The sequence below is a fragment of the Spermophilus citellus genome (assembly GCF_964194105.1).
Source record: "Spermophilus citellus genome assembly, chromosome: X".
In the NCBI taxonomy this organism is placed as follows: Eukaryota; Metazoa; Chordata; class Mammalia; order Rodentia; family Sciuridae; genus Spermophilus; species Spermophilus citellus.
The window spans coordinates 2,027,238-2,040,864 of NC_138190.1; the positions used below are offsets into that span (position 1 = coordinate 2,027,238).

Below are 13,627 nucleotides of genomic sequence, written 5' to 3' on the forward strand. Positions count from 1 at the left end.
TTTTCACTGGTCTTAGATACAGTGTACTATTTTCATTTTTGATATAGTTCTTCCTAAGTCCACCCCAAAAAACACAATAATCCATGCCCTGAATTTCACATAATTTACTGAAATGCTCTTTGTTTGTTCAGAGTGTAGATCATGGGAAAGTTCAGTCTCCTTTATAAGAAAGTGTGTTGTTTTTTCATTGATTTTGTTGCCTCTCATTGTGTATCTTTTGTATTATAATTTTTTTTATCACTCATTACATATATTTTTAGGTTTTTTTTTTTCTTTTTTAGTATCTGTGTGTACATGGACTGTTGGGGATTGAACCGAGGGCTATTAAGTTCTTACTACTGAGCTACTCTCCAGCCCAAGAAAATTTGTATTGTAGACTAAGGTTTACTTATTTGCTGATGTATTGAGTGCTGGGATTGAAGCCAGGGACTTGCTCATGCTTATGTTGTCCTCAAAAAATGAATTTCAATGTGTGAACAGCATTTTGGAGGTGGGCAGTTGTTTTACTGGGGAATAAACCTAGAGGCACTTGACCACTGAGCACATCTTCAGTCCTTTCTATTTATTTTCTACCTATTTATTTTTATTTTAATTTTGTATAGTTACAGATGGGCAGAATACCTTATTTTGTTAATTTTTCTGTGGTGCTAAGCATCATATCCAGTGCCTCATACATGGTAGAAGTGCTCTGCCACTCAGCTACAATCTCAGTCCCCCCATTTATAGTTGATGAAGGCCAAAAATCACAAAATTTCTGGATGTGTTATTGAATTGGTGAGAGAGCCTCCAACTTGCCGTTTCCGTGCCTTGACCTCCCTAGTGGCTAAAATTACAGGTGCACACCACCACACCAGCAGATGGAATGACTTTTGAAGACTTATCATCCAATTTCTTTCCAAATGGAAATAGTATTGAAAATCAGTTTCCTTGCTTTTCTCCAGAGTGTTGAAATTTGTTACTATGACTCTTCTTCTTTGTTTTATTTTTTACTTTATTATTTGTGAAAGGTATTCATTATGTAATATTGTTTCTTATGTTTATATTTGTTAAGGTTTATGGATTTCTCACTTCCTTATTCATTTGACATCCTTATTAAGTCAATTTGGTTTTTCAGAGCAATTTTAGGCTTACATAGTTTGTTAGTCAGTGTTCTCTAGAGGAACAGCATCAACACGAAGTGCGATTATAAAAGGGGACTCATTAGATTGGCCTACTTGACCCGAAGCTGGATGTCCACAGTGGCCTTCTGCAGGGTGAAGAGCTTGAGAAGTAGTAGCTGCAGAGTCCAAGAGGCTGAAGCCTCCGAACAAGAGGGATCAGTGGTGCTGCCCTAGTCCAGACCAAAGGTTCTGGAAACTCCCTGGAGAATCACAGGCAGAATCCAATTTGGGAGAGTGAAGAAGGCAGAGTCTGATATCCTCAGGCCATTGCAGCAGCCATTGGAGAAGAAAGGGGCTTTCTCTGCTGCTGCTTCCTTCTTCTTCCAACTTTTATTCCACCCAAGACACTGTCCTATTGGATGGTGCTGCCTATACCTAAGGAGGTTCTCTAGTTTGGTACACTGTTCCACATGCCAATCATTTGTAGACACACCCTCATGGACACACCCAGAGGCCTCTTAATCACAGGTATCTCTTAATCCAATGCTGTTGACAATTCAAATGAGCCATTACACATATTATCAAACACCCTTTCTCCACACTGTTCTCAACATTTTACATTGATGTAAGATGCTTGTTAGTTACTGAATCAGTGTTCTACATTTTATTAAGAGAGTGGATGAAGCAACACCTTATCATCAGGTGAAATCCATCCTTTATCTTAGGGTTCCTTCTCTGTGTGGTGTGATTATGTGTGTCCCATACTCTACATAATAATGTCATACAGAAGAGTTTCAGTGCATCAATAATGTTGTCTTTTCCAGAATGTTCTTGACTTGGAATCTTACTGCACTTGGCAATTTAGAACTGGATTCTCTCACTTACCAGTCTGTCTTTTAGGGTGCTGTATCTTTCCAGGCATCAGACCTCATTTTCTGGGTGATGTTCTTTGGTTGGTTAAACTGCAGCTTGTCCATTCAGCATTGAAAGTTGCATCTTCCTTGCATCTAGATTTGATCAGTTCTGGATATGGCTGCTCTAGTCAATGCTGAGAAGTTTTCTGTGCACATGATTTTCACCTCATTTGCAGAGACACCTGGGAGTGTGGTGAATTAATTGTAGAGTGCACCATGTTTATTTTGTAAGAGTGTGATTGTCTTCCAGAGAGAGTGTTGTTCTCTCCATTCACATGAGCAAGGGAAGGGTTCTTGCTGATTCATGTTTTCACTGTCTTTTGGAGCTTTTAGTGTGTGGCATTTCACCCCTCCAGTTGAGTATCTGGTGGCACCTCATTGTTCATTTTGAAGTTTCCTAATCATATGCACGTGAACATCTTCTCACACATGTGTTAACTGTGCCTATTTATTGAATGAGTGTCTTTCCAAATCTTTTTCCCACTTCCAAGTTGGTTGCTTATTTTTTTACTGAGTATTCTTCATGTATGTTGAATACCAATGCAGTGTCACTATGTGTTGTGACAACATTTTGACCAGTTCTCCAGCATGTCTTCTCATTCTCTCAAGGGCATCTTTTGAAAAACGGAAACTTCGTTTTGATCAAGTTCTATTTACAAGTTTTTCACTCACAGATCATGTGTTTGATGTTGCGTATGAAGCTGTCATGCCAGCCCAGATTTCTCTGTAAGTACTTCTTTGTTATTTTAGTGAAGTTTGGAGTTTTGCATTAGGTACTACAATGTATAGGCAATTTTTTGGTGCCGACAAGTGAACCCTGGGACTCCTAAGTGCCAGGCAGGTGCTTTGCTAGAGCTGCAGCCCCAGCTGTGTGCCCCACTTGGAGACTGAGGCTCCACTGAGAGCTCTGTGACATTTGTGAAATGGGAATGTTTTCTTTCTCTACATGTTAATTCATGTCCAGTGCTTTGGCAACATTGTCCAGGAAAGTATATTTTCCATTGATTTTTCTTTGCTCCTTTGTCAAATATAGTGGAATATTTTTATCCTGTGCCAAATACCACTGTGTCTTGATGATTGTAGATTTCTAGTAGCTGTTAACCTGAGGTAGTGTTCATCCTGTGAACTGAGTGTTCATTACTGTGTTGGTTGTTCTGGATCTTTTGTTAGTGAAAACATAACTTAAAATATTATTATTGGGATTATATTGAATCCATAAATAAAATTGGTAAGAATTGATGGTAACTGAGGCTTCCCATCTATGAACATCAAAGTATCTCCAAATATTTTCCATGTCTCTGATATTTTTATTAGAAGTTAGCAGTTATTGTCATACAGATTTTTGTTGGATTTATATATGAGTATTTCTCTTTTATTGGTTCTGTATAAGTGGTGTGTGTTTCTTTTTCTTTTCATTTTGGTGCTGTGTGTTGGACTCCGGGCTGCTCTACCATTGAGCTACATTCCCAAAACTTTTAATTTTTTGTTTAGAAACAGAGTCTTGCTAAATTGCCCAGGCTGGACTCAAACCTGGGATCATCCTGCCTTGGCCCCCTGATTGTCAAGGACCACAGGCATGGCCTCCATGCCCAGCTTCCTTCTGTCAATAGTACAATAATTGTCCTGTTTATTAACATGACAACACTGATGTCACATTGTTTTTCATGATTCTTCAGTGGATTCCAGTAGCATAGAGGATCATGCTGTCTCTCTGTGAAGACATTGTGTTTTTTTGAGCTTGAGTGTTTTTTCATTATTCTTGATTTTTTTAACTATTGGTATAATCAATATTTATTATTTAGCTTTTTGTTGTGATGGATAATGTTAATTGTTTTTTGAATTCTGAATCAGCCTTGCATGTGTGCTGTGTTCCTGGGCCCTGCAGAGGCTGTTTTGAGTGGATCTGGGCCACTGGGCTTGACTTCCCACAGCAGTATGCTGGTCCCTGGAAAATTTTAACTGAGTTTAAAATGTGGCATCAGTCTTACAGAGCTGTAATAATTTCCTCTTGGCTGTGGTTATATTTTTTTTATTTATATTTGGATTCAATAAAATATTGTTTGATGAGGAATTTTACATTCATGATCATGAGAGTATTTCATAGATTTCTTTCCTATTTAATAATTTTATATAATCTATTTAATTTTGATAATATGGTAAAAATATGCCATATAAAGAATTGGAAAAGGGGCTGGGGTTCTGACTCTGTTGTTAGAACTTGCCTAGCATGTGCAAGATCCTGGGTTCAGTCTTCAGCACCACATAAATAAATAGGATACAGGTATTATGTTCAACTGCAACTAAAAAAATAAATATAAAGAGAAAGAATTAGGAAGTTTTAACTCAACTTCTATTTTCTGGAAATAACAGTAGAAAATTGGTGGCAGGTTTTAAGTGTCTCATGGCAGCCTGTTTGACATGTCTTGCCTTTCTTTTTTTTTTTTTTTTTTTTTTTTTTTGAGGGGAGTGGGTTAATTATATTTTTTTAAATTTTTGAAATGTGTTTTAGACATTCACAGTTAAATGTATAATAAATGATATTTTTCTGCAGAATACTGGGATGAAGTACCCTTTGCAACTTACATTTCAGTTTCCCTAGACCATCATTGTGATCTGTCTCCAAGACACCTGCTGTCACTCATAATTTTTCCATGCCTTGAAGAAGAGCCCACTAAAGGCTTTCTCTTGGGCTTCTACTAGCCTCTGTTGATACTGTCCTGCTTCAAATGTCATGTGTCTTAAGTCCTTGAGCATGGTTCTTTGTGAGTGGCAGGGTCGTGTTCTGTTAGGTGGTCCTTTTGCTGTTCCACACTGTGCAGAAATCATAGCCTGCTTAGAGACCCACATCGAGTGGCGTGTTTCACAAGCAGTCAGCATGGGATAGTTCAGGATTCTGGGCTGCAAACCTGCTGCTTTAACACATCCTGGAAGTGCTTGTGCCTGAGGTTTCCTTGCACAAGCTGTGCTACAAGAATGAGGAATCTCTTTCAGGCCAGACCAACATTGTACATGTGGCCTATCTTGATCAAAGTGTCCTTGAGCAGAATGGTGGTGTGTGTCTCATGACTGTACATGATCTGAGTGAGACATCTGCTGTTCAGAAGAGTTTGAGAATCACTGGACATTCATGGTTGCCATGAGGTTTGGGAAAGGATTTTCTGCTGTCTGTTAAGAAACCTATTTTTCAAACCTATATAATTTTGTATGGCTGTTGTTTGGACAAGGTGACATCTTGGGGTCATCGAGTTCTTTCTCAGGCACATGCCATCTTTTCACACACCCCATTCTGCTTTGACATTAACCACCAGAAATTATTATATTCTTGCATTTATTAATTATTGTGCTTGATTACTAATTGAGTAAATTTGTTCTGGAGTAAAGCACCTGAAAACTTCTAGTTGTCCTCAGTGTAATCACCCAAGTTGAGCTCAGTCCCCAGTGAACACATTGTGAAAACCCGTGTGGAAGATCGTCTAACTATTGTCTATGAGGGAAACTCTTTAGTGACTCCATACTCTGAGGGTGTGGGTTGGGGCTGATTCTAGGCCCTTCTTTAAGAATGGAACAATTCAATATCAGAAGGAAACAGGAGATCAGTAAATACCATGTTGTCTATATTAACTGTGTAGGCCCAGTGAGTCATGGTGGTTGGCAGGATCTCTCAAATGCTGAGTTTTGTGATCCCAGCAATTTCCTTCTCAGCTTTCTTTTCTAAGGGTAAGTAATAAGGAGGGTGCTAATATTAGCTCTCTACTGCACACGATGTTGATAAGAAGGTGATAGAGATGCAAGCAACAAATAAGATAAGAGTGACCCGGGAGCCCCTCTTACTTCCTGTGAACTCAACAAAAATGGGTGTACAACACTCTACTATTTACCTTCTGTGGGGCCCAAACCTAGTGTTGGAGTGGCTGTGAAGAATTAAATGCACTGAAGATTTCAATGACCAAATCGTGGAATTAATCGAGAGGCCAGGGAATCATGTGATCATCATGCATGTTGAGTATAGATTTCTCATGCTGTCAAATCTCTCCTGTCCTCCACTACACACTTGTGGGATATTTTAGATCTCAGTGACCTTTGAGGATGTGGCTGTGAACTTCATGCAGGAGGAGTGGGATTTGCTGGATGCTTCCCAGAAGAACCTTTACAGAGATGTGATGCTGGAAGTCCTCAGAAACCTGGAATCTATAGGTAATAATTTTTGTATTTACTTACTTAGAGAATTTGTGTTTATTTATTTATTTTTTTTATTTATGTAGAACATGAAAAGACAATCAGTTGGTGAATTAATGTAGCATAAAATGCAGCATGAATTTGGAAAAGCATTTCTAGCTCCTAGAAATTTATAATGTTTTGGTTTCACATTTTAGGAAACAAATGTGATGAGAAGAACATTGAAAATCAGATCAAAAATTCTGGAAGCCATATAAGGTAATTGTACTCACAAGAGGAATCCATGAGGGAATCTGGGGATATCATATAATTTTTAAAACCAATGCAAGAAATTTGCACAACTTTAAATGTATTTATTCTTATAAGATTTTTTACCAGAAATATGTACTTCAGAAGGACTGGGGTTGTGGCTCAGTGGTAGAGAGCTTGCCTTGCAGGCTTAGGGACTGGGATATCTTCTCAGCACCACATTTAAATCAATGAAGTCTATTGTCCACTGAAATAAATTATAGATATAGATATAGATATATATATATATATATAGATATAGATATAGATATAGATATAGATATAGATAGATATATATAGATATATATAGATATATATAGATATGTAGATATTCAGTCTATTCAAAGTGCTTGACATGCAAAAAGTATTATGAAATTGCATATGTGAGTGTAACTATTTGGATAATGACCATAGGCAAGCTGTGTTGCAAAGCATTGTTTCCTCTCAATCACTTTATTTTCTGGCAATTTGAACAAGTTTGAAAATCCTAGGCTTTACCTCATGTTGGAAGTAACGTTAAACTAGGACCTTAAATAAATACAACATCATGAATTAATTAAGTATTAATAATGTGCTGGTCATGAGATACCAATTCTTAAGCAAAGAAAATTTTTAATAGAGTAAATTCATGTGAGTGCATTATGTGTGCCAAAGTCTTCATATGCCCTTCATTCCTTCATAGGCAGATCACATCTCACTGTGGACCTGAACGCTACAAGCATGAAGAATGTGAAGAGAAGCCATGTGAATTGAAACAATACAGGAAATCTCTGGTTTCTCTCAAAAGTGTTCACACACAAATGTTAACACAAACTGGAGATGGACACTATGAAAGTACAATATGTGGAAGAGTCATCAGTTGTTCCAATGACATTCAAAGGCATGAAGATTCTCATACTGGGTGGCAACCTGATGAATGTCAACAATGTGATGAAACCTCATCTTCTCCCACAGATGTTCAAAGACACACAAGAACACATAGGGGAGGTAAAGATTTTCAATGTGAAGTATGTGGGAAAGCCTTTCATTCCCCCACTTTATTTAGAAAACATGAAAGAACTCATTCTGGAGAGAAATCCCACGAAGGTAAAGAAGGTGGTAAAACCTTAGTTTCACCCACAAGTCTTCACAGTCACGTGATCACGCACACTGGGAAAGTACTTTTTAAATGTAACGTATGTGGGAAAGACTTTGCTTACCGAAGTTTATTTAGAATACATCAGAGAAAACATACTGGAGAGAAGCCCTATCAATGTCAACAATGTGGAAAAGCCTACACTACTTCATCTTACCTTCGGATACATGAACAAATCCATGCTGGAGAGAAGCCCAATGAATGCCAACAATGTGGAAAAATCTTCCCTTCTTCTTCTTCCCTTCACACACATGAACGGACGCATACTGGAGAGAAGCCTTTTGAATGTAATCAGTGTGGCAGAGCTTTTGCTCAATCGTCTACCCTTCAGAAACATAAAAAAACTCATACGCAAAAGAAACCCTATGAATGTCAACAATGTGGGAAAGCCTGCACTACTTTGTCTTACCTTCAGAGACATGAGCGTAGGCATACTGGAGAGAAGCCCTATGAATGTAAGCAGTGTGGCAAAGCCTTCACTCGGTCCAATCACCTTCACTCACATGAAAAATCTCATACTGGGGAGAAGCCCTATGAATGTCAACAATGTGGGAAAGCCTTCAGTACTTCTTCCTACCTTCAGATACATGAGCGGAATCATACTGGGGAGAAGCCCTATGAATGTAAGCAGTGTGGCAAAGCCTTCACTGACTCCTCTATACTTCACAGACATGAACGAACGCATACTAGAGAGAAACCTTATGAATGTCAACAATGTGGGACAGCCTTCACTACTTTGTCTTACCTTCAGATACATGAACAAATCCATACTGGAAAGAAGACCAATGAATGCCAACAATGTGGAAAAGTCTTCACTACTTCTTCTTCCCTTCACAGACATGAACGAACGCATACTGGAGAGAGGCCCTATAAATGTCAGCAATGTGGAAAAGCCTACACTACTTCATCTTACCTTCAGATACATGAACAAATCCATGCTGGAGAGAAGCCCAATGAATGCCAACAATGTGGAAAAGTCTTCACTACTTCTTTTTCCCTTCATCGACACGAATGGACGCATACTAGAGAGAAGCCCTATGAATCTAAGCAGTGTGGCAAAGCCTTCACTATGTCCTCTAAACTTCACAGACATGAAAGAACACATACTAGAGAGAAACCCTATGAATGTCAACAATGTGGGAAAGCCTGCACTACTTTGTCTTACCTTCAGAGACATGAACAAATTCATACTGGAGAAAAGCCCAATGAATGCCAACAATGTGGAAAAGTGTTCACTTCTTATTACAACCTTCGCAGACATGAACGAACACATATTGGAGAGAAGCCATATGAATGTAAGCAGTGTGGCAAAGCCTTCACTCGGTCCAATCACCTTCACTCACATGAAAAAACTCATACTGGGGAGAAGCCCTATGAATGTCTACAATGTGGGAAAGCCTTCACTACTTCTTCCTACCTTCAGATACATGAGCGGACTCATAGTGGGGAGAAGCCCTATGAATGTAAGCAGTGTGGCAAAAACTTCACTATGTCCTCTAAACTTCACAGACATGAAAAAACTCATACTGGGGAGAAACCCTATGAATGTCAACAATGTGGGAAAGCCTTCAGTACTTCTTCCTACCTTCAGATACATGAGCGGACTCATACTGGGGAGAAGCCCTATGAATGTAAGCAGTGTGGCAAAGCCTTCACTGACTCCTCTATACTTCACAGACATGAAAGAACACATACTAGTGACAAATCCTATGAATGTCAACAATGTGGCAAAGTTTTCTCTGACTCCTCTAAATTTCACAGACATGAAAGAACACATACTAGAGAGAAATCCTATGAATGTCAACAATGTGGGAAAGCCTGCCCTACTTTGTCTTACCTTCAGAGACATGAACAAATCCATACTGGACAGAATCCTAAAAAATGCAAACAATGTGGAAAAGTCTTCACTTATTCTTCTAACCTTCACAGACATGAACGGACGCATACTGGAGAGAAGCCCTATGAATGCAAGCAGTGTGGCAAAGCCTTCACTCGGTCCACTCACCTTCACTCACATGAAAAAACTCATACTGGGGAGAAGCCCTATAAATGTAAGCAGTGTGACAAAGCCTTCGTTCAGTCCCATCATCTTCACAGACATGAAAAAAAGCATACTTTAGAGAAGCCTTATGAATATCAACAATGTGGAAAACCCCTTGACACATCCAGTGAACCTCACATACATGGAAGTATTCATGCAGAAGAGAAGCCTAATGGATACCAACAATGTGGAAAAGTCTTTTTCTTGCTTTTTCTTTCACAGACATGAAGGGACTCACACTCAAGAGAAACCCTATCAATGTAAGGAGTGTGGCAAAGATTTCACTCAGTCCTCTCATCTTTGCTCACGTGATCAAACTTATATTGGAGAGAAGCCCTATGAACATCAAGAATGGGAAAAAAACCTTTGTTATATCCCATCAGCTTCACTTACATGAACAAACTCATATTGCAAAGAAATTGTACTGATGAAAGAATTGCCAATGTCTTCTGTTATTACTGTTCTTCTCATCAACATGTTGAAAGTTTACTGGAGAAAAATTCTTTAAATGTCAATTGTGGTGGATCAATATTTCTTGTCCCCTTCAAACACACTGCTCACTCTGTTGAATATTGTACTGGGGATTGTACTGCAGATTTGGTCTGGTGGCCCTCTACCACTGAGAAACATCCTCATTCTTTTTTATATTTTTAATTTTGAGACAGAGACTTGCTGAGTTCCTTAGGGTTGTTCTAAAATGCTGAAGCTGGCCTCAAACTTGTGATCCTTCAGGCTAAGCCTCCCAAGTCTCTGGGATTAAAGGCATACATCACCACATCTGGCTGAATAACTGTTTAAATGTGAAAAAAATATGGCAAATCATTCCATTTTCCCTGTTGTCTTCAAAGCCATTTCCCTCACTGGAAAACAAACACTCTGAATGGGGAGATTTGCTATACTCTATCAGCTTCATGTTCTAGACCTACTTTCCTTCTCTTTTATGAAAATTCTCATGGAGAGAAGGCCTATGAATGTAAACAATGTGGGAAATCTTTTAATTTTTGCAGTTCATTCTGAGTACTAGAAAGATTCTTTTGGAAAGATTCATGCCAAAATAAATAAATCCTATGCAAGTACAAAATACAAAGGGATCAGATGTTTTAGTTTTTTTCAATTGTATTAAAAAAAAATACTGTAGAAAATCCTGTGGACAAGCCATGTTGGGCAGTACTTAATTTTGACAGTTTTATTCAAAGACATAAAAGGATTTACATCTGGGTGGGGATGTGGCTCAAGCGGTAGCGTGCTCGCCTGGCATGCGTGCGGCCCGGGTTCGATCCTCAGAACCACATACAAACATGTTGTGTCCGCCGAAAACTTAAAAATAAATAAGTAAAGATTTAAAAATATTTTTTTAAAAAGGATTTACATCTGGGAAAATCCATCTGCTATTTATTTATTTATTTATTTTGGATAAAGAAATTGCAGCAGAATGCATTAAAGTTCTTATTACACATATAAACCACAATTATTCATCTCTGTTTGTATATAAAGAATTTTGACACCCAATTCATGTCTTTATACATGTACTTTGTATAATGATGTCCCTCACATTCCATCATCCTTGGTAATCATCTATCCCATCCTTTTCACTCCCGGTCCTCTGCTTTGTCTACAATTCATCGAATCCTTCCAGGCTCCCCCCTATGTACCACATATGAGTCAGCCTCCCTTATATCAGAGAAAACATTCAGCATTTGTTTTTTGGGTATTGGCTAACTTCACTTAGCATTATCTTCTCCAATGCCATCTATTTACCTGCAGATGCCATGAATTTATTTTCTTTTTTATTGCTGATTAAAGTTCCATTTTGAATATATGCCACTTTTTCTTTTAATCCATTCATGCACTGAAGGGCATCTAGGTTGACTCCACAGTTTAGCTCTTGTGAATTGTGCTGCTATAAGCATTGATGTGGCTGTATCCCTGTACTATGGTGTTTTTTAAGTTCTTTGGGGAAGTCTCAGGAGAGGGATTGCAGGGTCAAACGTGGTTTCATTCCCAGATTTCCAAGGAATCTCCACACTGCTTTCCAAATTGGCTGCACCAATTTGGAAGTCCCACCAGCAAGGTAAGAGGGTACCTTTTCCCGGTATCCTCACCAACACTTCTTGTTGTTTGTCTTCATAATAGCTGTCATTCTGACTGGAGTGAGGTGATAGGTTAGAGAAGTTTTGATTTGCATTTCTCTAATTGCTAGAGAGGATAAGCATTTTTTCATATACATGTTGACTGATTGTATATTCTCTTCTGAGAAGGGTCTGTTCACGTCCTTGGCCCATTTGTTGATTGGGTTATTTGTTTTTTTGGTGCTTAGCTTTTTGAGTTCTTTATATACAATAGAGATTAGTGCTCTGTCTGATGTGTGAGGGGTAAAAACTTGTTCCCAGGGTGTAGGCTTTCTGTTCACCTCACAAATTGTTTCTTTTTTTGAGAAGAAATTTTTAAGGTTGATTCCATCCCATTTATTGATTGTTGGTTTTAATTCTTGGGCTATACGAAGTTGGGGCCTAATCCCACATGATGAATATTACAGTCTACTTTTTCTTCTATTAGTTAGAGTCTCTGGTTTAATACCTAGATCCTTGGTCCATTTTGATTTGCAGTTTGTGCATGGTGAGACCTAGGGATTTCATTTTATGTTGTTGCTTATGGATTTCCAGTTTTCATAGCACAATTTGTTGAAGATGCTTTTTTCTCCAGTGCATGTTTTTGGCACCTTTGTCTAATATAAGATAATTGTAATTTTCTGGGTTAGTGTCTGTGTCCTCTATTCTGTTCCATTGGTCTCCCAGTCTGTTTTGGTGCCAAAACCATGCTGTTTTGTTACTATTTCTCTGTAGTATAGTTTAAGATCTGGTATAGAGATGCCATCTACTTCAGTCTAAGGATTGTATTAGCTATTCTGCATGTCTTATTTTTCCAGATGAATTTCATGATTGCTGTTTCTGTTTGTATGAGGAATGCCTTGGGGATTTTGATGGGAATTGCATGATATCTGTATAATGGTTTTGGTAGTATGGTCATTTTGATCATATTAAATCTGCCTATCCAAAAGCAAGTTAGATGGTTTCATCTTGTGAGGTCTTCTTTGATTTCTCTCTTTATGGTTCTATAGTTTTCATTGTATAGATCTTTTACTTCTTTCATTAAGTTGATTCTCATTTTTTTTTTTTTTAGGATATTGTGAATTGGGTAGTCTTTCTCATTTCCTTCTCAGAGGCTTTGTCACTGTTATTCAGAAATACGTTTGATTTCTGGGTGTTGATTTTATATCCTGCTATTTTGCTTAATTCATTTACTAGTTCAAGAAGTTTTCTGGTGGAGTTTTTTGGTTCTTCTAGATATAGAATCATATCATCAACAAATAGTGCCAATTTAAGTTCTTCTTTTCCTATAAATATCCCTTTGATTCCTTTCATTTGTCTAATTGCTCTGGCCAGCATTTCAATAACGATGTTGAATAGAAGTGGTGAAAGAGGGCAGCCCTGTCTTGTTCCAGTTTTTAGAGAAAATGCCATCCAATTTTTTTTCTGTTTAGAATGATGTTGTCCTGAGGCTTAGCATACAAAGCCTTTATGATGTTGAGATATGTTTCTGTTATCCCTAGTTATTCTAGTGTCTTGAACATAAAGGGGTGCTGTATTTTGTCAAATGCTTTTTCTGCATCTATTGAGATGATCATATGATTCTTCTCTTTGGGTCTATTGATATGATAAATCACATTTAGTGATTTGCATGAGTTGAACCAACCTTGCATCTCTAGGATGAATCCCACTTAATCATGGTGTACAATGTTGGTAAGCTGTGTTTTCTATTTCATCACTTGATATTGGTCTGTTTGAATTGTGTATGTCTTCCCGATTCAATCTGGGCAGATCGTATGACTTAAGAAATTTGTGGATAACTTCAATGTCTTCTATTATCCTCTGTATTTCTGTCATATCTGTTGTAATATTATCATTTTCATCAA

General features: G+C 38.0%; 1 protein-coding gene across 1 annotated transcript in view; it reads left to right on the forward strand.

Moving 5' to 3' along the window:
* LOC308638968 (uncharacterized protein) overlaps positions 1–13,627 on the forward strand; it is a 164,059-nt gene that overhangs the window by 49,263 nt on the left and 101,169 nt on the right. The window contains exons 4-7 of the mRNA XM_081276896.1: positions 6,082–6,208; positions 6,388–6,448; positions 7,161–8,908; positions 9,877–9,914. Of these exons, the coding sequence (XP_081133022.1) occupies positions 6,082–6,208; positions 6,388–6,448; positions 7,161–8,908; positions 9,877–9,914 (1,974 nt within the window). The remainder of the gene's footprint in view (positions 1–6,081; positions 6,209–6,387; positions 6,449–7,160; positions 8,909–9,876; positions 9,915–13,627) is intronic.